The sequence below is a fragment of the Psittacula echo genome (genome assembly GCF_963264785.1).
Source record: "Psittacula echo genome assembly, chromosome: 23".
Classification (NCBI taxonomy): domain Eukaryota; kingdom Metazoa; phylum Chordata; class Aves; order Psittaciformes; family Psittacidae; genus Psittacula; species Psittacula echo.
The window spans coordinates 718,087-744,099 of NC_137748.1; the positions used below are offsets into that span (position 1 = coordinate 718,087).

General features: G+C 51.2%; 1 protein-coding gene across 2 annotated transcripts in view; it reads left to right on the forward strand.

Moving 5' to 3' along the window:
* The window catches only part of KANSL1 (KAT8 regulatory NSL complex subunit 1), an 85,945-nt gene that overhangs the window by 2,190 nt on the left and 57,742 nt on the right, over window positions 1-26,013 (forward strand). Inside the window, exons 1-2 of one of the 2 annotated variants that reach the window (XM_080633664.1) lie at window positions 5,001-5,523; window positions 15,299-16,685. In XM_080633664.1, coding sequence (XP_080489790.1) covers window positions 15,382-16,685 — 1,304 coding nt within the window. In that variant the 5' untranslated portion in view covers window positions 5,001-5,523; window positions 15,299-15,381. Of the gene's footprint in view, window positions 1-5,000; window positions 5,524-15,298; window positions 16,686-26,013 lie in introns of those variants that run through there. The other variant, XM_080633665.1, reaches the window with a different exon arrangement.

Genomic DNA, 26,013 nt, shown 5'->3' on the forward strand with positions numbered 1-26,013 from the left:
CCATGTGAAAAAGACCATAACATGAATTAATGAACAGAGGCTCTTACAACTAGCGTTAATCTTGCCTGTGGCAGAGGGAGAGCTTCCACGTCGCGGTGTTGGAAGCGGTTGGATGGCCTTGGGTGGTCTCAGGTTTGCTGTTGACTCCCAAGGAGGAGTGTGAGGTGCAGGATTTGGTGCAGGTTGAATCTGTGAAGTTGTTCTTTGAGCCTTAGCCAAGGCTCGTGGATAAAGGGAAGTGCATCAAGGCTTTCCAACTGGAAGATGGAGGAAGGGTTGAGTTGTAAATCTGGACTCCCATACTGCTGGTAGTGTGCTCCTGCTTGTTACCAGTTGCTGGGTTCCTAATTCTTCTAACTTCTTGTTTATGTGAAAACTCCTTGATCCGTGTCTGTCACACAGTGGAACTGAACCTTACCCTAGCCCATGGCAACACAAGTGTCTCATCTGTGCTGTAACACCACAGAACCCATAGGCTATTTTTCAGCGTTGAGATTTGAGAGGGTTGTCCCCTGAAACGCAATGAGCTCATGTCTCATGCTTTTATAACACATGAGCTTTTATGTGGTTAATGCAGGATTACATTGCCTTCTACTCTCCTTTCCCTCTCCCACTCCTCCTCTCCCATGATATAACCACCTATAACCTGAAATGGAAGGGATGCAGCATTTACGTGTGCTGTCACCTTATTTATTCTGCTGTTCACTTCTGTTTCCTTTCACTGCTTGTATCATTAAGTGTCTGGGATCACACAGTCACTCTGCACAAAACATACTGATGTCCATAAAGAAGTATTGCCTCAATTACAGCCATTGTGGTGTTCCCTAAGCAAATACCCAAGCAGGCTGATGGGATCTGAGGCTTACTTCTGCACCTCTTGTGCAGCATCATCCATGTGTTTTGGATGCATCTAAGCCAACATGATGATATTGTTGGCAACTCTTGGGGACCTGCATGATCCAGGGTTACAACTCAATGTAGATTTGGATGTTTTACTCTCTGCAAGTTAATAAAACCTGGCTATAGGTCCCCAGCTTCACAATTCAGGGTGCTTTATTGTGAGTACTCAGCCCGATGTTCTTCCTTGGAAAGTACTTCACTGCATCCCTCAAGTTGATATGAATAGAAGTTCCCATGAGGACTTTAGGAAGTCAGGCTCTTCTGTACAACATGCATCGATCTGATGCAACATGTGGAGTATTAGAGTACTTTTTGGCAGGATGAGACCAATGTCTTTGGTAAGGACCCAAAAATACATCAGTGAAGTATGTTTGTTACCTTTGTTAAATAGTCCTGCGTTCCCAGCCCCTCATCCCAGTGGAAGCCATAGAAATACATTTTGCAGTTGAAACAATAACTGATTCAAAATAGCTTATTATTAGAACAAATTCCACTTAACTTCACAGCAGATGAAATTAATTTCCCCCTAGCCTGGGTGCCAATAGAGTTCTGACCTTGAGAGGAGCTGTGTAGAACTCTCCGGTATGCGAACATGCATGAAATGATGAATGTCTGTATCCAATGGCTTGATCTAAATCACCAAGGGGGTTTTCAAACAAGCTCTGTTGCTTATATGGATCACTCAGCTTCTTTTTAGTGAGTAGCATGTTCCTTTCCTGTTGATATCAAGTCCCTCAGCCCAGAAGTTGCCAGGGAAGATCCAGGTTTGGATGTTGACCATAGGATACGTTAGGAGATTCGGTACCTGCCTGATGAGGGGGGTGTCAGGGTTGCTGAGCTCTACCAGCATCGCACTATTTACCTTTCTGTGGCTCTACTTCTGGGCTTTAAAGGACTTTGCTATTTTTTTTCCTTTTCAGTGAGCATTTTGAGACTAGCTGACTGGGATGTGCTGTGTCTGCTCAGCTAAGGAATGCCTTTCTTGCCATGAACCAGGTTCTTTGATTCCTCTTCAACATGATCAGAAAAGCGACGATCATTGCAAAGGTCTCTTGTTGTTGCTATAGCTTCTCCATATTTAGCTTTAAACCAGATAAGTTTTGCATCTTCTGGAGGCCTCTGTGGCCACTGATGTTTGAGTTTGGTGCTTTTTGTTAGGGTATCTAATGAGGTTGTAAATGAAGATGCAAAAGTTGTGGTTGTATCTGAAGGGAGTCTCATTACTGTGTGCTTTGGTGGCCATTGCATTCTCTAGCTTCAGGATGGTTCTCAAACCAATCCAGGCTCAAAAGTCTCCCTTCATGTGTCCTACGTCCATGTTTGGTGATCTAACTATAGGTACTGCAATGCATATACTTATTGTGTAGAGACTGTTTCCAAGGCAGGTACAATCAAAGTAAATAATGAGGATTAATGGGTAGAAGCAACAAATGCATGTGGGAAAGTCAAGGTAACCATCAAGGATGAGTAGCTGGGTATGTAACACTTGCCATGTATTGAGCCCTGTGGTTTGTGTGTTCCTGATGCTTTGCAGAAGAAGGTGGCTTCAAAGAAGGATTTAAAGGATGGTGCTGTAGAAATGTGGATTCACTGGGGAGAGCTCGTCTTGTTCAAGAGTAGTAATGAAGCTGTGCAAGGGTAGCAGGTACAGGAGTAGCTGTGTGACCTGGAGGAGATGGTGTAGCACTACTCTGAATGGACAAAGGAGACTGGAAAGGTTGTGAAGAGAGGCCAAAGTTGTGTTATTTTAGGCTGTGCAGCAGTTTTTGCTACATCACGTCTAGGTCAGGCCGAATGATGAACGCTGGAGGATCCTGTGCTGCAGGAAGATCCAGATCTGTACTGGGCTGTCAAGCTAAAGATTGCAGCTCTTGGTTAGGCATGACTCGGTGAGCAGAAATCCCTGCAGTGCAGAATGGAACTTTATTGTAGGAGAATTTCTCTCAACTTCCGCCATACCAAATTGCCTTCCCAATTCTGTTCCAGTATGGAAAATGTGTTTGTTGCTACTTCTGCTCTTTAGCTGAACTGAATTTGAGGTAGATTTAGGGGGGAAAAAAGAATGAAAAGGAAAGGGATGTATGCTGTTGTAGGGTCGTTGTTCTGCCTAGAGAGTGTGGTGAGGAGAAATGGATCAGGAGAAAGCATGGAGCTGCTGAATTCATCATGCAACTGCCTTACAGAAACTTAATCCCTGTTACCCTTAAGAACAGGGAATGTTCTCCACGGGACCCAGTTCTGCGCTGGATTTGGGGTAGCTGGTAACAGACTGTCCCGATGTCCTCCTTGGCACTGTTTCATCGTTGACTTAAAGCCCAGTTCTAGGTCCTTAGACTCATTTTGGTTTCAAGGTACTGCATGAAACTGCTGAGATGGGGTAACTGCTGTGCTGTGATGGGGAGCGGCCATCTAGGAGGGGAGGAGTGTGACTGTGAGGGACAGCAGGAAGTGCCAGCAGCCTGGCATTGGGGTCTCTGCTCTCCTTAGTTGAATATTTTCCTTAATCACTTACAGATGAGCTTTGTTTTGCGCGTTTGTGGGTCAGCAGAACCATGGGATGTTGTGGGGTAGTTTTGGCAGTGAGTGTAGGGGGCCTTAGAAAAAATGATGCTGAAATGTGTTGCCCATGGATTCCCTGAACCCAGACCCCAGCTGTGATGACTGTTCCATGTGTGATTTGTTAAGCAGTATGTTGGATTTTAAAGAGCAATAGTAGTGTATGGATTCTCTATCTCCAAATGCTTTGTAAAGAAGGGGAGCGTTGCCTTTCCTCTCGTGTGGTGGTGGGATTTGATGCAAAAGGAGGAAAGAAATCTGTGTGCTGTATAATGCAGATCAGGATTGCCTGTGCTGGCTACAGAACCAGCATTCATAGCTCTTACCTAACTCTGCAGTCGAGATACAGTGCAACTCTCTTTGCTGTAAACCCAGGTCCCTAGGGCAGGCTCTCCTCGCTGTATAACAGCGTGCACTGCTGGTGCTTCTCCCCTTTGCAGGCATAGGACGGGCTGAAGCACTTTGTTATTGGCGTAGCTGCCTTCCTACTGTAGGGGCAGCACAGCTACAGCGCGGGGATGTAGTGCGCTGCCGGGCAGAGATAGCGAATCAGTCCGGGCACGTAGACCCGCGGGAGGGGGGAGAGCGGCTCTGCCTGGCAGCGATACGGAGCGGCGCCGCGGCACTGAGCGCTGCCCGCCTCGGCTCCAGCGGCACCGGGATGCCAGAGCGCTGTGTCCCCCCCCGCCGTGCACGTGGCGAAACTGAAGGTCAAAGCGGTGAAACTGGTTTCTGCAGCCCCGGAGCCGTGCTTTTCCTGCTCCGCTGCCCCTCTGCGTGTGCTGTGCATGGAGTGAGGTGGAGGTTGTTGAGGAGGGGGAGGAAGTATCGCTATGGTGGTGGGAGAAACTCCCGAGGTTTCCAACCTTGCCGTCGGGGGGCTGCGGATCTGGTGGTGCGGAGCTGCTGCCCATGTGAGCACGAGCGTGAGAGCAGGCAGGGCAGGAGGCCACAAGGCCTGGGATGTTTCCCCAGGGCGTGCAGCGGTTCGGGGGGCGCAGGGTTTAGGGGTTTTAATGCAATTCGGAGGCAGCTTTTTGGGAAATAAAGCTGAAGAGTGAAATGCGAGATGGGGCAGTAAAGAGCCCCCGGGGCTGCAGGTGCAGGAGTGGGTGGTGGTGTTTTGGGGGGAAATCACTTAAAACGGTCAACAGCTTTCCTGCGAGGATGGGACAAAGGCAAACGTTGTTCCGGGGTGAACGCTTAAAGCAGAGCCCGTTTCTGCACGTGGCGAGGGGTGCCGGACTACAACTCCCAGCATGCCCCGCGCCCCCCCTTCCGCAGCGGGGCCTGGCGCGCCTGCGCGCTGCGTGGCGGGCTCCCCCTGGCGGACGGCGGCAAGGACAGCAGCCGGACAATAGCGAGCGGGTCCGCCCCGCCCCGTTCCCCCCCCCGGCTCCCTCCCTCCCTGCCCCCGGTCCCTCCCCTCCCGGCAGCGGCGGGGCCCCTCCCGCACTGCAGCTCCTCGGCGCGGCGGCGGCGGCGGGCGCTCGGCGGGGCCCCCTGGCTGCGGGCGGGCGGCGGGCGCGGTGCTCTCGGCCGCCGGCGGGGGCGCTGCGGCGTTCCCCCCCCTTCCTCCTCCTCCTCCTCCTTTCCACCCCCCCCCGGTGCATTCTCCGGCTGACGGGAGGGGGAGGGCAGGGAAGGACCCAGCCGCCATTTTCCGAGCCGCGCCGCCGCCGCGCTCGCCCGGAGCGGGGGGGAAGCGGGGGGAGAAGAAAAGCGCCGCAGCGCCCGCTCCGCCGCGCCCCGCCGGGTCCGCCCCGCCGTCGCCGCCGCCCAGCAAGCACCGAGCCGGGGGTGGGGGGGCCGCTCCCCCCGCCCCCCCCCACCCTCCAGCTTCTCCGCCCGCCCGCCCCAACCCAGGACTGCGGCCGCCGCTCTGCGCCCGCCGAGGGACAACGGGCGAGCCCATCCCCCCTGCCGCCGGGGCGGGCCCGAGCGGGCGGGGGGGGCGCCGGGGCTGGCGCTGCCCGGCCCGGTTGCGGTGCCGGGGCTTGTTTGCAAACTGCGCCCATTTTGTGTGGGGCCGAGCCCGCCCGGACCGCGCTCGCCGCTCGTCACGTGGTAGGTGCCGCTTCGCCCCGCGCCCGCCGCCCCGCGCCTCCCCCGCCGCCCCTTTGTTAGCGCCGCCGCGCCCCGCCGGGCCCCGCTGCGGAGCGGCCGCCGCCGCGCCCCAACTTCTCCGCCCGGCGGGAGGCGCCCCCCCCCCCCCCCATCCCATCCCATCGCTCCCATCCCGGGAAAGTGCGGGGGGATCCGGAGGGACCCGCGGGAAGCGCTGACCTCGGGGCCGCCCCCCCCACCCCCCCGGTGCTGCGGTTCCCGCGGGCGGGGGGGGGGGCGGGTTGCGACTTTACACCGAAATCTCCGGGCCGGAGGCGCCCGCGGCGGGGCGGGGGGGGGGAGCGGCGGGGTCCCGCCGGGGCGGGCCGGGGCCCCTCACGTGGCCGGCGGCGGAGCCCGGCCCCGCTCCCCCCCCCCCCCCCTCCGGAGGAGGAAAAGGGGGGGCAGGGGCGATGGGCTCCCCGTGCCTTAACCTGCAATGGGGGGGGGGGGGGGCACGGGCGAAGTTTTCAAAGTAAACAGAGAAAAAAAGAATTTATTTAAATTGCATAACCTCCCCATTGCAAAACGTGCGGCCGGGGGGGGGCGGGGGGAGCAGCTCCGCCGGGCCCCGGGCCGTCCGGTAGCGGTGCCGGTAATCCCGGTGGGCTCCCGGCGCTGTCAGCGGTGGCTGCGGGCCGCGGCTGTGTCACGGAGCGCTCGGCGTATACAATAGCGTGTTTTTCGGGGGGGTTCTCGTCGCTGAGCCATTTCCCTGTATTTACGCCCCGGCTGCGTGTTTCTGGGGGGTTATTTATGGTTTTTCCGCCCCATCGGTCTCGAATTATTCTCCTCTAAACACGCCGGGCGAGCCCGGTTATCCTGAAATGCTTCCCGTGATCCATACGTGTGTTTACTTCCATCATGGGATTAGCATCTTCCAGTGCTTGATGCCAGAGAAATTTGGGTAGAAATACGGGGGGAGGGGGTCACATAAAAGGGGAAATGCAGCGGTGAGGTTTCTTGGGAAGTAGCTTTATTTCCTAGGGAAAAAGCAGCCCCTCGGTGTGATCTCTCCGCTGGTCGAATCCGTGCCCAGGTGGATCAGAACGCAGGCACGGTACAGATGATCTCGCCTGTTATGTAAAATGCACTTGAATGACAAACTGTAGTTTTCCATGAAGCCGGTCAGGATATGGGAGGAACTGCAGGGGTGGCTTGGTTGGGGTTTTTTTGTCCTTTCTGTATTTGTTTTGACTGACCATTCTGTTTTGAGGTGGTTTGGGCCATGCCCACCGTCCCGGTTACATCATGGCAGGGGTTGTGTACAGGGTACTTTGTGCCTCTAAAAATAAGGCGAGGTGAGAGCCCGTTTCTGGGAGGGGGGAGCAGGGTACTTGAGCTGTGGCACGGTCCCGCTGCCAGCGGGGTAGAAAACACTTCGGGGGGGGGCACTTATAAGGTGTCTCTGTGTGTGACTAAACCTCTGCCGTAGGTATGGATGCAGGGAGCTGTTTGGATGTGAGCGTTTTCCCTTTAAACCCTTCTTTTTCCTCTTTAAACCCGTGTTTGTCCTTTTTATAGCCTTTGTTTTCATGGAGGAACCTCTGGTGCTCTTCCCCCTGCTTTAGCGTAGTCCTCTTGGATTCTCCCGCTGGCACAGGAGCAGTGCGGGTAGTGACGCCGTTCAATCTGATATTACTCCTTTAATTGAGGAATCAGCAGCTTTTCAGATCAGGGAAGGGGGAAATTAAGCAGAGTCACCCCAAGGGTGTAGAGGCAAAGCTGGGGAGTCCCGCAGCCCTGCGATGGGACAGGGAGTTGGCTTTTCCTTCCCGAGGTGTCCGCTCTCGGCCACCATCGCAGCCGAGCTATGGGCAGCATGGGTTTTGGCGCGGGAGGGATGGGTCTGGTAGGGTTGGATCTATTTGTAGCTGCACTGCCAAGGTAGCGCAGCTGTGTAGGGCTTAATGGATTGATACGGTGCAGGAGCAGTTAATTGTGAAACTTGGTTGTGATACTGTTCTAGCTGATGGGTAATGATTTAGCAATGAGGGTGACTTGTGTTCCCCCCTCGGAGGTGATAAAGCAGCAGATGACCGGGCAGATGTGGCTGTGTTTCTCTTATCCCTCCTCCCCTCCCGCCTCCTTTTCCTTTTATTATTAGTTTGTTAATTCTGCATTCGAAGCTCATTTGCTCTCTGAGATCATCCGGTAAGCAGAGAACTGGTGACATTCTGACATCACGCGAGTGCGGGGTGAAAACTGAGCGGTTCTTTGACCAAAGTCACTTCCTTTTGCCCTGTTTATAACTGTGTTTTTGTGAACGCAACTGCCATTATCTCATGAGCCCTCGGAACAAAGCCTGTCTCGGGAGTTTCAGCACTCCACCCTTTCTGTGCTCAGGCAGCAAGTGGTGCGTGTCCTTAGGAACCTCCAAACGCTTTTCCAGGGGTGATAAGACTTCATGTATAGTGGAGTCAAGGTAAGGCCTGAGGGCTTTGTAGGCCCTACCAAGGCAGGGAAAGGGTAGAGCTTGGGGAGGGAGGAGAAGGGGAAGAAGCAGCGCCTGTTTTGATTTGTGTGCCTTCCCCAGGCCCCCTCTCCATATGATTTCCCTTTCCTGGAGCTGTTCTTTGAGAGAGGTCAGTGGTACCTCTGCCCGTTCCCACTGCACAACACCCCGTTCTGCTTCTTTAGTTTGGGGTTTTTCCTGGCCTGTGTGGGGAGCGGGTGGACCGCTTCTACCTACATGGGGATTTAATTGAGCAGAAAGAAATGTCTTGGGTGCCTCACCTACTGATCAGCCCAAGTAAGAAGCGAGTTCCGCCCTCGTGCCTCTCTCCAGGGCGTCCATCAGTTCATTAAGAAGAGCCTCTCAGCGTTTCAGCACTCAGGATGAGGTGATCCGAGAAGCACCGTTTCCGTTCCTGCGTTTTATAAATACCGTGTCCCTGCTCCTGACTTCCAGGAATACAATGCCTGCCCGGCCTGAAGCACAGCAAAGGCTGCAGCGTGCCGCTCGCCTCGAGAATCCGTGCACACCAGAGTTGAACTGCGTCCTCAAGGATGCAGGTTTAGCGCTTAAACTGGAATAAAGGCTTTCTGTTTTGTCTCAGCTGGGCAAGGAGTTGTCACGCTCGGATCAACGAGAGTCCTGGTGATGCAGGACTTGAGTAAACATAATTCCATTAAGCCCTGTGCGTGTCCTGAGCTCAGAGCCCTCTTTCTGGAAGAGGAGAGTTTGGAGAAGGTCCTGTTGGAGTTTCAAAGCAAGTTACAAAATAAGGACGTATTTCCCCGTGCCAAAGTATTGCTGGGTTTAGAGCGTGAGACAAACAGCGGCTGGGGTATGCTCGGTGCTGGGAAGCCTTAATTCCTTAGGACGGAGTTTTGACAGCACGGTGTGTGAGTGTTGTGATGGAACTGTGCTGTTGATCTCATAGAACAAGGAGGAAGGATGGCAAAATCTCATCTGAAGAGAGGAACTGGGAGTAGCTGTCAGCCTGGACAGGCCACAGCTTCATCTGTTCCTTAGTTCAGCACTTGCTGCAAACTTATTCTTGCAGATTCAGTGGAAGGACCAAAAGCGTAATTGAAATTGAAAAACACTTTTGTATCAGGAGCTGCTTTGGGCCTCAGAGACGTGAACGGAAGATGGACCTCAAGGATTTCTCAGTCTTGGCTCCACCAAACGTTAGGAGTTCTTTCTCTGAAGTCTTTATAACTTCCTGTTGAGGGCTGCAGCAGCAGGATGTGAAGGGAAGGGTTACTGTGAAGTTGCCTTACCACCAAGGGAGGATCAGCAGACCCAGTCCAGGCTGTAATTACAGCCTGTAAAAGGGGACCTGTGATGTGTGATTGAACATCACCTTCTGTTAAATGAGCATCTCTGTTCTGGAGTTTGTGTTGTCTTGGTTTTAGTTGCTGCCACGAGAGCCTTTGTGGGTTCTCTCTCCTCTGAGACTGGAGGAGCAGTAAAAGCTGAGGTCTGTGCTTAGTTGAGGCCCCGTGTGCTGAGGACTGTGCTGTGAGCTCCATTCAAAAGGAGGTGTTTAAACTCAGCTGGAGACAACCCCATCAGGTTGGGCGGTGACTGGAGACGCTTTATTCTGCTCCTCTCTGTTACTTCCTCTTGAGGATGTGGCTGGTGAACCCAAGGCACGAGAAGGCTTTTTGTAGTGACAGTCAATGCCTTGGTTGAAGCTGGGAAGTATTGAGGTGGTGCCATTTATTGGGGCTGGGTGAAAAGCTTTGGTACCAATCCTGTGCTGTTGAGCAAAGGTTGCTGTGACCGCACCGAGTGAAGGAAAACGTGGCTGTAAAATGGAAAGGCAATTCTGGTGGTTGCTCCCTGAGTCCCCAGTTCAGGTTTTCATATTTCCTGGGCACCTTGCCCACATTATGTGAACGAAAACAAAATCTCTCTGATACTGGACAGGGGAGACCCGGATTGCACAATAAAGCGCTTTTTTTTTCATTGCCCTGTCTCTGACATGCTGCTGCTCTCTGCAAATGTCCCATTATTGGGGTTTTTTAACCACGTTTCTATTTATGTGACTATAAACGGAAACTTTGTTCTGCACCGTAACTGAGCAGCAATGGGTGTTCTTATCTCATTGCCCAGGTGAAGGCATTCGTGCTTCTAATTATTCAACTCTCCAGGCTTCTGATGAAGGAGATGATGGTTAATCTTGCTTTGTGGCTTTTGTTTTCCTTTCTCACATGATAGTGATAAAACCTTCTCTGTCTCAGATCATGCACTTGATTTGGTTCGTTCATAGCCAGTGCGAATTCACAGGCAGGAGAGCAAATCTCTTCTTGACGAAGGAGGCCTCATGATGCTCCTTGGAATTGACCATGTCACCCAGCGAGTGGAAACAGCAGCTTTCAGTTGAATCTTGAGGGCTTCTGGTGGGCAACAAAGGTTGTAAAAGCAGAGCTCTGATTTGTTCCAGTGCAGAAGTACCATTCCCTGGGAAGTGTTTAATAGTAAAATCCTTACTTTTCCCAGAGAGATGAGGTGTGAGTCTGCAGCATTAATACATGTAGAAGGTACCTGTGCATCTGTTGTGAAAACTTGTGGGTTTTAGGTGTGTTCTTAACCCTTTTTCATTAAGATTAAAAATGCACATTTTTGATTTGGAAAGCATTTCGAGGGCTCAGGGTGTTAGCTTGTGTGTGGAGTACCTGCGTTTTGAGTGGTGCTGACTGCTGAGGTTGGAAGCAGAGATTTCAGTTGCAAAATGAGGTGTGTAGGGATTATTCTAGCAAGTTTGGGGTTTTTCTTGTATGTTTTGGGGTTCATTTCTCATCTGAAAGCTATTTGTAACCACAAACTCGAGAGCCGGCTGCACTCTCCGTTTGGGGCGGGGAAGGAGAGGGGAAGTGGGAATTGGTAGAGCATTCACTTCCTTCAGGGTGGCTTTGTCTTTGCTTCTGCTGCAACAGCACCTTTGTGTAGACATCCTCCCCAAGACCTGTGTGTTGGTAGGGCAGGAGGTAAAGGAGTTTGTAGGTGGTCCTGTAGTCCTTGCGCCCAACGCAGAGGATATTTGTCCTTTACGTGTGTGTTGAAGTCCTCGTGACCACCCATAGCCTCTTGGGTCTTCATTCCTTGTGCAAGGTGTAGGAAAAGGGGAATGTGCTCCGGTGGGTTTGGGCGAGTGCCTCGTGGGAGGAGAGCTGGGGAAGGAAGGAGGCCTCACAGCAGCTATAAAGAGCAGTCGCAGTGTGGTTTGGCACGGGATGAAACCAGGCAGTAGGTGCAGGAGTTTGGGTGTAATGTCAGGGGTTTAAGCTGTAATTCAGGGAACAGAAAGGTGCCAGGTAGGTAAATGTGTCACCAAGCGGTGCGGGGACGGGTGGAAGGCAGAGGTAAGGTAGCTGTTGGGTGCAGGGCTCAGTGGCGTGAGAAAGGTGGCCATGGAGGACTCATATCTGCAGGTATGGAGAGGCATTCAGGAGAGAAACGAGTGTGTATTTAGATGGGTGGGCAGAGAAGAGGATCTCCTCTGTTATCTCCTGTGTCCAGGATCCAGAACTCCCCTGATAGAATCATAGAACAGTTTGGGTTGGAAAGGACCTTAAGGTCATCCAGTTCCAACCCCCCTGCCATGGGCAGGGACAGCTCACACTAAACCATGGCACCCAAGGCCTCATCCAACCTGGCCTGGAGCACCGCCAAGGATGATCTTCTCATGAACCTCACTGGAAGCACAAATACCCAACTTCTCCCCAAGAAACTCTTTGTCAAGAGATTGCAGAGAGCAAAACCTTCCCCTCTTCATTTTGGGCTTATTTTGTGAGGTGTTGCACAAACTCACGTGCTTGGAAACGCAGTCCTGCTTTCAGTGGCTTGTTGTAAAATTGGGTTTGGAGAACAAACGGTCTTGAATAAGTCAGCACACTGAAGGATTGTTTTCAGAGCTGTTGTGACCCGATAGCTGCTCCGGGGTATAGTGTGACTGGGCGCCTTCCTCATGCCCCTGCTCACATCCCATCATTGCCTGGACCTTGTTCCCACTCTTCCCTCTGCTCTGTGTTTAAAAAGCAGTGGGAGGTTGGATATTGGTGTAGTTGACGTGGAGCTGTGGGTGAAGCCACTGAGTAGGCTGGTGGCTTCCCTGCCTTGAGTGGCCTCACATGCACTCCTTGGGAAGATGGGCGAGTTACGGTTACCCTGTTTTTACCTGCTCACTAGAGCCTTTCATCTTTCCTCTGTTAATTAATGCTAACTGCGCTGGCAGTGCTCTAGTTTTAAAGTGAAAATGAAGGAGATGCTTGTGGATTTTGAGTATTATCTCGAAACCTGTTGTAAACGCCATGTTAGCCCTCCAGGAGCAGCTCCTTTTGGCTCTTCCCAAGTGAAGTCCAGTACAAGGTGTGCTGTGGCTGCTGGAGCAGCAGGCAAGCGGTGGTGGGAGTGGTAATCCAGGTATTCTAACTCTTGGCTACCAGCAGGAGAAGCTGCTCGGTCATGTACGTGGTAGTTCAAGTGCTGGGAGGTGGAGGAGCACTGCAGAAAGGAACCCATGGGCTCTCACATCAATCGGATAGTTCTCCGGGTGATACCATTGGGTCAAGCTTGCCAGGATGGTTTGAGTCCCTAAATACTCAGCCTAATTCTTGGAATTCCCCTCAGTTTTCAGCAGGCTCTGAAGGCTGCTGGGGCCGGGTCCCTGTGAATGACCTTCCCATTCTTTTCCATGGCCTTTCCTTTTCCTTATTCCTCCTTTCTCTGGTCACCTCAGAAATGCCTTAACCACCTTCTCCGCTTGAATCCCCTCTTAGGAAGAAATGATCGGTAAGTGTAGGCTGGCTTTAATAACAACCCAAACTTCTAAACAGAGGGAGGGAACATGCTTACAAATGTTCCTTAATGCTTCTTCGAAGAGTTCTTTGGAAGAGCAGCGATCCAGTTCTCTAACACGAGAATTCGGTGCTGAGGAGCACACAGGCAGTTTCTAAGGACTTAAAAACCCTAAAATACCCCCAAGAACTTTTGGAGGTCATCTTTAAGCTACTCGAATGAAGCCTTGTTCTCAAGGGAGGCTTTCCAGGCTTCCAGAGTATTTTAGATGCTGTCCACCCAGCTAAAGGGGAAGCCAAGGAGGGCTGCAGTAGCTTAGGAGGTGGATTGTCTGTTTCCAGGGCGTTTGCTAACCCGGAGCAGAAGGCAGTGTGTGTAAGTTCTGCTTTGGTTTCTACTTCTGTTAATGCTGATGACCTACAAACTAACTCTCGGGTACTCCCCAGCCTAGGTAAGCTCCTGCGTGGGTGCAGTGCGGTGCGGATGCGTTCATGCAGAATCCCTGCATTCCGTGCCCGGTGTGGGTTTTCCTGGGTTTTCTGCTGTGAGGCATTCCCTAAGCTGCTCTGCCTACCCTGCAGTGGCACTGGGGGTGAAGAGCCTCCTGAGTGCTCCTTGGGAGACACAGCAGCCTGTGCCTGCAGCACTGAGAGTGCCCGTTAGGAACAGTCATTCAAGCACACGTGTCCCTAGTGAAGGGCTTGGTAGGAGCCTGGAGAGGGGGAAGTCCTTTATGCTGAGCCTTCCTCCCTCCTCTCCCAAGGGTGTCATAGCCACAAGTGGAAAGTTCCCTGCAAGTTCCTTTTTTTTCTCTCCTCCCTGAACAGTCACATTGGGGTTTTATTTTGAGGATCCAAATGGTGACTCGAAGCCATTTTCAGTCTGTGACAGTAAGTTTTTAGGCATGCAGCATCCTTTTTTGGGGGAGGATAAGGTACAGTTGGTTACAAAAGACACTCAAGTTGTGTGGAGACGGGGCTTCTGAGGTCTGGACCCACCTCTGTTGTGCCTCTTCTGGTACAATAGCTCCAGCTGGTAGTTTTGATTCAGTTCCTCTGTGAGTGTATCCTTTCTTCAGTGTCTTCCTCCTCTGTGTCATGTAACTGAGTAGTTGGGCAAGAGAGCTGGTTGGCAAGACCAGTTGTAGACCAATGTGCATAATCTTTGGGAACCAAAGAGAGCACCTAACCTTGAGCTTCTCCTGTGGCCTTCTCTTTGAGGGGAAGCCCTGATGTCTGTTTCTGGTCCCTGGTGTGGGGAAGCCCCTTGGTCTGACCCTGAATGATGCTGGAAAGTATGGCTGTGAAATGTTGCTCGTTTTGAGTGTATTCAAACTTAGTTTGTCCTCATTTTTCCTGTGAAGTGGTGTATTAATGTGGTCATTGGGGTGTGTTAACAGCTACAACAAGCTTATGCAAAGGTATGTGAAATGAGAAGATTGGCGTATCAGGCAAGAGATCAGGGTGACTTTTTATTATTAAATTGCCATTGGAATAGCTTATGAAGATGCTGGATAACTTCAGCAGCAAAAGGCAGAAAGCGACTGTTGCACGGGTAGCGCAGCCTGTGCTGTGGGCTGTGTGGGCGCACTTAAACAAAAAGTGCCCCTGTCTTTTCATGTCTTTTACCTATTTTCTTTACCACTAAATGACCAGAAAAAGGTGGGTGGGAAGTGGTTGCAGTGCAGATGAATGAAAGGTCGTCGGTTGCTTCTCTTGTTTGATGGAGTTGAGTTAAGCCATGGCTTTGCCGGTACAGTCAGAGCGTAGAACTGCTCTGTCACGGTCTGTGTGTGGGTTAATCTTTATCCATGCTCTTGAAAGAGAAATGGGAATTGCTAACGTTGGAAATCACCTGGCTTATTCCAAAATGCACTTCTGGGAAAGTAGGTTTCACGTACAGCAGGGAAACTGCTTTCTTCAAGTTCAAGGCTTCAGGGGAAGGAGTGGGGTTTTTCAGCCACTGGGAGTTTAAGCATATGGAGATTTGTTCCTCTCGAGCCCTGTCTCTGTTACATGATACAGTTCTAATTTCTCAGTTATAGCGCACCTGAGCTGGCAGTAGAAGCAGTGCAAAATGTTTTGTAGGCATAGCTCAAGGATCTTACAGGTGAAGTGAATGAGCTGCTGGCATTGAGGAGCAGGTCTCACCGGGGCCAGACCTCTCCTGCAGACCTGGGAGGCCGCTGCTGCGCTCGGTGGGTGGACTGGAGGATGAGGGCAGTAGCCAGAGGCAGGCACTGGCTCTGGGAGACCCCGAGGACCTGCTCATGTGTTGCTCCTGTTTTCAGCTGCCTGGTGCCCGGGTGGCTCTGCTGAGCACAGGGTGGTCACAGAGGGAGGGTGCTGTGCTGCACACGGAGCTTGTATGGCTTCACCAAGAGCGTGTTGTCGCCCCATCTCGTTGCGGTTGTCAGTCTTGTTTGGTTTATTTTCTGTAAGTGCAGTGCCTAACTGAGGTTCTCTTTTCCCTTCCCTTGTGCAGGCTGCCCTCGGGGGAGGCAGTGGGAGGCAGTGGAGCTGGCCTCGGCACCGGGAGAGGCTGGACTTCCCGTCTCTCTGTGCTGAATGGCTGCGATGGCGCCCGCTCTCACTGACGCAGCAGCTGAAGCTCACCACATCCGATTCAAGCTGGCTCCCCCGTCCTCCACCTTGTCGCCTGGCAGTGTAGAGAGCAACGGCAACGCCAACAACATCCTCCTGGCTGCCAACGGCACCAAAAGGAAAGCCATTGCTCCGGAGGATCCCAGTCTAGATTTCCGAAACAACCCTACCAAGGACGAGCTGGGCAAGCTGCAGCCACTGGTGGCCTCTTATCTCTGCTCGGATGTAACATCTGTTCCTTCAAAAGAGCCTCTGAAGCTGCAAGGAGTCTTCAACAAGCAGACAGTCCTTAAATCTCACTCTCTCTTATCTCAGTCCTTCTTAAAAACAAGTGATCTGTTGGGGAGGCAACCAGTGTTGGAATTCACTTTGGAGAATCTAAAAACAATGAGTACGAACAGCCAGCCACCTCTCCCGCAAGCGCCTGTCAATGGCTTGGCCAAGAAATTGGCCAAAAGTACCAATTCAGACCATGAAAACTCTAGTTCTTTGAATGGTGGGAAGTGTGCTCCTCCTCCTGCTGCCCTCCAGGGTGTTGACTATAACGCAGGAGGCTCTGAATTGGGGGACTTGAAGGCCGGGTTAACCAATTGCACTCTTCCACATAGAAGCCTTGATGCAGAGCACACGACTCCGTTTAGCAATAATAGCACTGCAAGCAAAGCTTCCCTCAATTCCACGGAGCATCAGTGGGTGCTCGAGGGTGGCAGTGGAGAGACGAGGTTGCCTGGGGTTGCTGGTCACTCGGACTTCGGGAGCATTAAGTTGGAGGAGCAGAAGCCGTCTCTGTTGGCCGGTCCCCACAGTGCTCTCGACTCGGAGATGAGGACGAGGGCATTGCTGCGGCGGCAGGCAGACATCGAGAGCCGTGCCCGCAGGCTGCAGAAGCGCTTGCAGGTCGTGCAGGCAAAGCAGGTTGAGAGACACATCCAGCAGCAGTTGGGTGGCTTCTTGGAGAAAACTCTGAGCAAGCTCCCTGCTTTGGATCCCCTGAGGCATCGGAGCCAGCTGATGTTGACCAGAAAAGCAGAAGCAGCCTTGAGGAAGGCTGCGAGCGAGACAGTTACTGCTGAAGGCCTCAGCAGCTTCTTGAAGAGCGATTCGATCTCGGAAGAACTGGAGCGATTCACGGCCAGTGGGATGGCCAACTTGAGATCCAGTGAGCAAGCGTTTGACTCGGATGTCACTGAGAGCAGCTCGGGAGGAGAGTCGGACGTTGAGGAAGAGGAACTGACCAAAGCAGACCCAGAACAACCCCACGTACCACTGTAAGTAGCAGTCGTGCCTTGCTTACCTCGGGTGGGGGGAGAGCGAGGTGAAAGGTGGCAGATGGAAGCCCTGGGGCTTATAGGAACGCTTCTGTTTTGATGGGCTTAGCTCAAAGAGGTGATGGTTGAAACTAGAGTGGTGTGATTTGCAGCCCGCTTCCTGGTTGGAGCAGCACGTGCAACGTTGAAGAAACAGCATCTTCATGCATAGTTACTGGTGTTCTTGTGGACCAGCAAGTCCTGGAAATCCTGGCTGTGGAGTGGTGCAAGCGTGCTGCGGATATGAACTGGAAATACTGCAGATGATTCTCTCTGGTGTGCTGGACCTGAAATGAAATGTTTGCCTTTTTACCATGAGAATCTTTGTTGTAAACCTGTTATGTAAAGTAGGGCCAGTCTGAATCCTTGTAGCTGACCCCATAGTCATGACTGGGGAATTACATTGTGGTGTTAAATGAAGTGCCTGAAAGGATTTGGTCCAAGCACCAGTGGAAGTGTGAAGTTGTTCTCTTCTTGAATGCGGGAAATTATTGTTGGGAATTTTCTCCTTGTCTTGAGTTGCATTAAACGATGACAACAGCCTCATAATTATGTCGTTAACTAGATGCTGTTTGCATAAGTATTAATTATTAGTTTGTGTGTGGAGGAGGAAGATCCTTGTCAAGGCAAAAGGTCTTGAGACAGGTCAAGGAAGAAGGGAAACTGTTCTTCCAAACCCGAGTATTTTCCTTAGGGGTGTACCTGACAGTGTTTTGCACAAATCTCTTAAAAGGCCATATTCCATGTGCAGTCTGTGTCATATCTTGCTTGCATCAGTAGACGAGCGCTTCTACCCTGATGGACCTATTGAATTTAAACCTCAGTCTGTGAAGTCTAGCTATGGTTGACAAAAAGCTGCCTGCAGTGGGCACAGGGGTCCTGTTTGGACCAGGGACAGCTTTCCAGTCACGTCTGGGAATATCACCAGGACTCTGGTGTACCTGCGCTGTTCCGGGTCTGTTTGGAGCTCTGGGGGGATAACTGGGTGTATTTTGAAGCCTGTTGTCCGAAGGAATGTTAAAGGCTGGTTGAGTGCTGGTCCACACAAATTACACTGAGCTAGGTAGGTGGAAGTGAGCAGGGTGGGTATTTGGTAACTTCAGCATCCCCCAAACCCACACTCGTGTGGACCAGTGCTAATAAACAGATGTCAGAGCTCCTGAGCAGTAAATTCCAGCTCCATGTTACGTGGTGTTTTGGGATGTCAGCATAGGAGGAATTTCTGTATGTGAAGTCTTAAACGTGGCACGAGCTCAGCTTTCTCCCAGTGCGAAGCTAGTAGCTGAGCACGTGATTCCTGCTGGCTGGACATCAAGGAGTTCTCGTGCTCTTGGAAAAGAGACTTTAGTAACTTTAGTCCCAGTTTACAATGTCCACAAACTTACTGCTGGGATTAGCAGTAAAATTGCATTTCTAGGTATTGTAATAGGTATGAGAGGAGACATTTGATTCAGAGTCTGTCCAAACTCATCTTACGTTTCCCATGTTGTGGGTTTCAGACGCTCACGTGTTGTCTAGCAAAGTGAAATTTCTTTGCCACTCATCTTAATCCCAGGAGGAAGCGTGGTATTCAGAGACGTGATGTGTGAAATTCTTTGCTGCCTTTCCTGCCCTTTTGTTAGTCATGCCTTTACATTCCCCAGCCTCTTCAACAGCCAAAGGTTTTAAAGCTCATAAAAAGCACGATTCTTCTATTGTCTGGAAGGCCAGAAGCTGGTGTGTATCCACACTGGCATCTAGGCCAGGCCCACCAAACCTCGTTCAAAGCTTGTGCCTGTGGGTATTTAGTGATTACCCTTTCCAGCATTGACTGTCCTGCTGGCATGAGTGCTTTGACATTGGGTCTCATGAGCTCTGGCATTGCTGAAGTTGAGGCTGAACGTGTATTTGTGCTTGTTAGTGCAACTCCTGAAGTCAGCCTGAAGAGCTGGGACAACATCTGAGCACATCTAAATACCAGCCTTTCCAAAGTCGTGCTAGGAGACAGGAAGGGGAAGAGCTGCCTTTTCCACTGGGGAGCTGCCTTGGGCCAGCTTATTGTACAGAACCATTGTTTGACATCGATATGTGTGTGGAACAGGGAAGGCTTTTTGCAGGGTTGCTCAAGTGTGGCTGGGTTCTTGAGTTCGTTTATTAGGAGGGAGACTTTTACCCTGATGGTTTTAGCTTTGGGAGTGAGATGGAATATCGTAATGAGTGTAAAAGCTTCTGTGTCATCCCTCAGTTGCCATCCCTTAACCGGGTATTGCTCCTGGGTGCCCCTGCCTTGCCCCGGGGAACTGCTTGCTGCTTCTAGATCTTTAGTGAGGGTTCTGCCACTAGAAGTGTGTCTTGTCACTTGCTTGCAGTAAGCAGCCACGTCACTGAGAGCCTCTGGGATTCAAGTAGAAACATGCAGAAGAAACAAAGATGTGTTTACATCATACATAGATAAGAGCTGACCTTTGAGTTTTTGGGCATGGTGGCATTCTCCAATCAGTATCTGCTCAAGGACAGACTTTGAAGCGTTTGTGCTGCTCTGGCCCTCCTGAGCTTGGCTATAGGGCAGCATCTCCCAGAGGACTTGTGTTTTCCAGTAGTGTTAGGGATCTCCCAGACCTTGGTGGGTCCTCGGCAGACCTGCTGCCCGGGAAGGTGCTGTCATTCAGGTGCATAACCAGGCTGTCAGGTCCTGCATAAACAAAGCAGAGAGGTATTTGTTACACCTCGGATGGGGAGCCCTGCCAGCTATGGGCTGGGTTTAACAGGGTGCTCTTGGTTCCCAGGCAGCTCATGGGGAAAGCAGACGTGTGTGCACACAGGGTGGTTCAGGAGGCATTCCTGGGTCAGGGACCATCGTGTTGCGTTTCCTTTGCTCGCAGGTGAATAACACAGCTCCTGGCTTCCCAGCAGAGATCTGCTTACGTGTCACTTCAAGAGCGTGTGCGGTGGCAGAGTGAGGATCAAGGGAAGCTTTGCCTCTGCTTGGTGGTGACGAAGGCAGGTTGGAGCCTCCCCTGTGGAGAGCTGAGCTGCTTTGCCTGGGTGTGACTGTAGGCAGCAGCCATCTGCAGCGGTGAGACCTGCGCTGCTTTGCAGGGCCCCACTGCTGCTGTCAGCGTGGCAGGAGCAGGAACTGCTGTTTGTGAAGGGTGATGCTGGGAGCAGGGCACATGGATTGCTCCCAGCGCTGCCTGGGCTCTGGCCTGTGTGCCCGAGTGATGGTTTAGTGAGTAACCAGAGTTCTGGTACTAATATGCGTAAGTAGCAAATACGTCCAGGTTGGACAGAGCCTTGGGTGCCATGGTTTAGTGTGCCCATGGCAGGGGGTTGGAACTGGATGATCTTAAGGTCCTTTCCAACCCTGACTATTCTATGATTCTATGTCGTGTGTATCTTTATAGCAGCTGCTTTTCCCAGAGTGGTGGGTTTCTTTGCTTGTCCTGCATTTGACTGTAGCCTGCTTCCATCAGGATTTGTCCATTAGTTTTGGCTGATTAGTTGCCTGTGTTGAGCAGCAAGGTAGTCATTAGCTGGTGAGTGGTATGTGGTTTAATCCCCAACCTCAGACTGTGTCCCATGCAAAAAACTTCTGAAGAGGGAGTGAAAATAAGTATTTAATTGCAATTTATCTTCTAGTTCAGGTTTCTTACCTGGAAAGTCATTGTTTCGATGGCATTCACATCAAGCAAGAGGGAGCTGGAGTTCCTAGTGCCTGACTTCTTCTTACACCACCTTTTACAAGGGTCAGACAGTACCTGCACTGTTCAGTTGTGGTTGTTGGGATGCCGATGGCCATGATGCTTAAACATGCTTTAATTATCCCATTTACTGGTGGGAAATCCGAGCGCCTTCTGCCCTTTGGTGTTGCAGTGAATCATTTGAGAGCCTCAGAGCCCTTGCGCTGACTCCTCCCTGTGCTGTGTCACGTTGGGCTGCCTGCATTTTGGGATTGCTGGACTTGGAGGGAGACTTCTCACAAAGAAGTGCTTATGGCAGCGCTGATTTTGGAGTCCTGTGGTGGCGAGCGGTGCGCGTGGCTCTTGGGTGGCTGGCTGTTCGAGGGGTAGTTGCAGTTGGCGCATCAGTTGGCTGAGGAATAGGATTGGGAAACTCTGATTTTTCTCCCTTGATGCTGTTTCTCAGGCAAGGATATAAGGAAGCCTGATCTCAAGGGCTGTTAAATAGCATTTTCTAATCCGGGACTGTAGTTCAGATGGCAAATCCCACACTGTGAAGACTAAGGAAGCTTTTCCTGCTTCACTAACTCTGATTTATGCAGAGCAGTCCTAAAAGGTGGGCTCTGCCCTTTCTGACCTTTTCAGTTACCTGCTTGGCTTTTTGAGGTGTTTCTCTTGTTGCCTTCTTGCTGTACAGGACTTAACCTTTTGGTTTTCAGCTTGCATGATACTGCTTGTAATCCACGTGCTGCTCAGCAGCAATGTTATAGTCAAGAGAGATGTCCCTCAAGCGTCGTTCAGCTGGGAGGAGAGAAAGAGAGCAAATCCTGAACATGTTCTCGCTTTGCATTTGAAAGCAGAATAGCAGAGAGCAGCTTGTTGTTCAGAAATGCTTAATCAGGTATCCAAAGTAGGACACTCGGCAAGTCCCGCTTGCTTTTAAGAAAAGAAGGCAAATGAGAACAGTGGGTAAGAAAGATCGGAAGGAAAACGGGTCAGTTATTTCTCCAAGACACGTTGGTCATTGTGCACCTTTATGGGTACAGTGGATGTCTTGTGAGTGGTTTGGTTTTCATCTGAGCCTTGATGCTCACACAGACCATACTGGAGCAGGGAGGGGAGGCGAGGTTGGTGCGGGCACTGCCATCCTCAGAACTTCAGGTAGTGTTGTTGGCTTCCATCCTAGAGGGAGTTCGATGCACTGATTTGCATTTCTCTTTCCAGGAGTCACAGTTGTTTCAGGGGGAGCAGAAGGGCCCCAGCACTTGGTGTTGGGTGCCTGTGTGAAGAGAAAAGGTTGAGTTGGGTACAGGGAAGCAATGAATTTGGTGTGGGGGGTGTTGAATGCAGGCAAAGCATCTTTCTGGTGCTTTTTCTCAGACGCTTTTTAGTGCTCTTGCAGAGTTTTGGGTTGTTCTCTTTGGGGCTGGCTCACTTCTGCCTGTTTCTTGGGCTGCTGTATGGAAGCTACTGCAGAGGGCTGGAAATGATGTGGTGCAGTAAACTGCACTTTGTCTCTATAGCCGGTACCCAGTGGGGCAGCGGGTAAGAATGGGCTCCAGCTCAGGGCTTTTAGGACTTGTGGGTGACTTTTTAGGTCGGGTTGCGTAAACGTTGACTTTACTTCTCGTTGGACAAAGCCTGTCACAGCATCTGAAGCAGCAGAAGAAAGTGTGTCTGAAGTTTATGAATGTGAAGTGGTGTTTAAAACCCAGTGGGGTGACTTGCGTGCTCCCCTGGAGTGTGGAACTGGAGCTTGAGCAGGGGCCCTGTTTGGAACGGATCTCTAGCAGTGGAGTCTAATGCACCTGTACGGGATGGGGAGAAGGCTTGCGCCGTACTCCATGAGCATCTGTAGACAGCTCCAGCTGAGAGCTGTGTTAATACCAACACAAGACAAAAAATGACTGTATGGCTACGATTAAAACCGAGCGGATGGCAAACATGGACTTCGTCACGAGGCTGTAAAGGTGCAGTGCACGATGTATTCTTCCTCCTGAAGGATTTTGGGTTTCATCCTGCAGTAACATGGGATTTTCATCCCCCTCCTTTGTTCTCTGCTCTAGCAGCTCCAGTGGGTTCAGCAGCAGCTCCAGTGGGTTCAGCAGCAGCTCCAGTGGGTTCAGCAGCAGCTCCAGTGGGTTCAGCAGCAGCACTGCACCAGGCTTCCAGCTGGAGGGAAATGTTTTCCTTCCCCAACCGGCACTACCCCAGCAGATTTTTCCAGGGAGTGTGTTTTGGGCACACCCTGGATATGGTGCAAAGTTCTGTAAGTGTCTCCTTTCAAAGGCTGAGGGAGCTGGAGGGCTCTGCCCGGCCAGCCTCAGCGCAAGCACTTTGGGTAGGAGAGAGCTTAACTCCTGCCTCTGTATTTGCACACTTGCTGCTGTACTTGTCCTTGCTGTAATGCAAGGGTTTGCTTCAGTACCACGCAGCTCCTTCCCCCACCCCTCTGACCTTCTCCGTGCTGAGGTTACTTTCCGGAATGCCTGCTCCAGCGTTGACCTCGCACTGAGCAAGCTCTTTATGGGAAGGGTACCTGGCACGGGCACGCCGGGGCAGGGATTTGCTGATGGTGCCTTGTGGAACATGCTTGTTCATTAAACTGCATCGCGTCAGCAGCGAGGGGGATCGTGCTTTGGTGGAAGAGAGCGTCTGAAGGGGACAGAGAGTCCAAGGGCTGGAGCAGCTCTGCCCTGGAGCCAGGCTGAGAGAGCTGGGCTGGGGTAGCCTGGAGAAGGCTCCTGAAGGGGAGACCTGAGAGCAGCTCCAGTGCCTAAAGGGGCTGCAGGGAACCTGGAGAGGTGGGGGTTGGAACTGGATGAGTTTTAAGGTCCCTTCCAACCCAGACCATTCTGTGATTCTATGATCTGTTCTGTCAAGACCTTAGAATCACTGGGTTTGTTCTGAGGGTGAGGTGTCTGATAATTCCTGCTGTCGCTTGGGTGTTTTGAAGGTGGCTCTGCTATTGCCTGCCCTTCCCCAAAAGCCAGCCTTCAGCTCTGTGCCAGACCCCCTTGTTGCAGCGGTTATCCGTGCCGGTTGTCGTGCCTGAGCAGGGAGGTCATCCCGGTGATGGGTTCCAAGCTCCTGTGTTAGTTGTGAGCTGTGGGGGTAGTGAAGGTGAAGCACTTGGCAGATGGCTGTTTTCTCCCTGGTTCTCATGTGCAACCATGATGTCTGAACTGCAAAACAAGATGTTCCCTGTGATAGTGGTGGCAGAGAGCGGCTGGCACATCTCGTGATGCTTTGGCTTCTGAAGCAGCTTAGTTTGTGCTGTCTTATGGATGAGCCTAAATATGCTTTTTCCAGAAGTGTTTAATTCTCCAAGGCACTTACCCTGTTTTAAAGGGTTATAGCATCTCTTATTTGGTTATATTTGTCTGTATGAGGGTTATATTCATCTGTTAAATACGTGCATCCTTACTGTGTAAAATACATCATTTGAGTTGTCTCTCATGTATGTAGCGGAACAGCCAGGGGAGTGGGACAAAGGTAGGTTTTGACCCAGATCTGGTTGCAGTTTCAGGTGTCTCTTTGCAGGCCCATACAGCACTGAGGATGTCATAGTGCCGAGTGTTGTTTCACTTCTTAAAGTGCCTCCTGATGGGCTGGATTTGTGCACAGGGGCTTGGTTTGGCTGCTTGCTTCACACAATACTCAGCAACTTAAAGCAGTGCAGAAAAAAACCCTATAAAATACACCCCCCCATACTGATGACTTGTGGGTTTTTGTATTAGGCTCACACCATTTGGTCGTCAGGTTACCGAAAGAGGGGGATGAGGAGGATATGGCTACTCCTGCTGCAGCAGAGCTTTAGGCTTTCCTATTGGTGACATTTTAGCAGTTTCCATAGTAACACGTAAGGATGTTGTAAGAAATGTTGCAGGGGTTTTATTTGTGTAAGGGAGGACTTTAAAATATTAATGGGAGGCAGTATGAATTGGAAGGCAGGCTAATTGTGTTCTCTGTTTAGAGCAGAGAAATTAGTGCCTGGTGTACAGGGAGGGGAGCAAGCAACTGGTTGTGGGTTGAACTTGCCTTGGCCAGAGAGCTTCAGTCATCTTGGGAATGTTTGCCAGGAAGTGTTTCCTCCCTGCTACTCCAGGTAAAGCTTGGGAATTATCCTGCTGTCACTCTTCAGGAGCAGGTGAAATAGATTTGATCTCAGAAGTACTTCTTATCCCAGCCTGTGTGCAGATGGAGCTCATCTTCCTCTGTGATACTCAGTGAAGTGCTTGGACCGCCTGTTTGTGTTTATGGGGGTCTCTGTAAGCTTGGTTGCGTTAAGAAGTGGATGTCTCCATGTAGAAGCTGTGATAGCAGAGCAGTTCATGGCTTCACAAGCAGTCTGCATTCAGTGAATTCCCTGGTGGCTCCTACTTAATGGCCAGTATTGATCTTTCATTGTTACAGGGTGGTGACGTTACACTGCGTTATCAAACCTAATCCACTCTTGAGTTAGAAGGAAAGGGGGTTTTATGTAGATGCAATAGGCAGAAATCACCAAAAAATGGTTTAGAGAGGGGTGTTTGTGTGCACACAATAGTTAAGTGTGTGTAAGTGTGAGTTGTGGGTCAGCAGCCATGCATGTAGCCTTAGATTGCCACCTGGTTAGGAGAACAGAGGCAGTGGAGGGCAGTGACAAAGGCCCTGTGGTTTAGCTGACTTTGCAATTAAATCCCATGTAGGAACCCAGCAGGGAATTCCTTAAATCACTGCCAGAATGGCTTAATTCCATGTATCTTATCTGTGGTTTCCTGTTATCAAGTCGGATATTTAATCTTTCTATTAAGTTTGGTAAGAAGTCTTCTGAGCTTCTATCCCTGCCCTGACAGCTTGTCACAGGGAAGCTGCCATGAGCTGGTCCTGGTGATGGTCAGTGCCCTCTGGATGCTGCCCGGAGGTTACAGATGGTTCCTTGATGGGCTGTGCATGGCCCTTTCTCATTTTAACATGTCATAATTGCAAAGGCTGGGCCCAGTGACAGCCACTTCTGCCCTGCCCTTGTTCCTTCTGCCCATTTAGCTCTTGAGAGGACACCTTTGAAGGCAGGAGCACACAGTCCTGATTCATTCCTGGGCCTCTGGATGCTGCAGCATCACTGCTTCTTCCTTCTCTGTTCACTGTGCCTGCAGGCACCGAGTGAGCATCACTTGTAGAGTGAAGCAGTGATTGAGCAGCTTCACTCCTGGGGGCTGTGTGTGGCTGTGGAAGTTGGTTCTCACTGTGTTATACCGAGTACACATTGCATTGCAGGAAGAGGTAGCAAATCGTCAGTGCACCCAGTGCTCTGGGGTTTATTTTTTAGCATAAATAAACCCAAACCAGTCTGGGATTCTGTGACTTTGTGTGGCTTTGGCAGCTGCTGACAAAACTGAACTCCCATGGCCCCAGTTTCTGGACTGGCTGGTTTGATGGGAAGAGGTGATGTCTCTCCTTGTTCTAGTGGCTCTTTTCTCTGCTGGAATCTCGTATCCCAGAGGCCACAGGGAGACTATTTCTGTCGAGCAGCCATTCCTATTCCTAGGCTGGGACAGAAGCATGAATAAAGTTGCAGCCGCTAAATCTGCCTATTTTTGTGTGAATTGGATCCCTTTTCCATGTGACTTCTGCTATTCCAGTGCTGG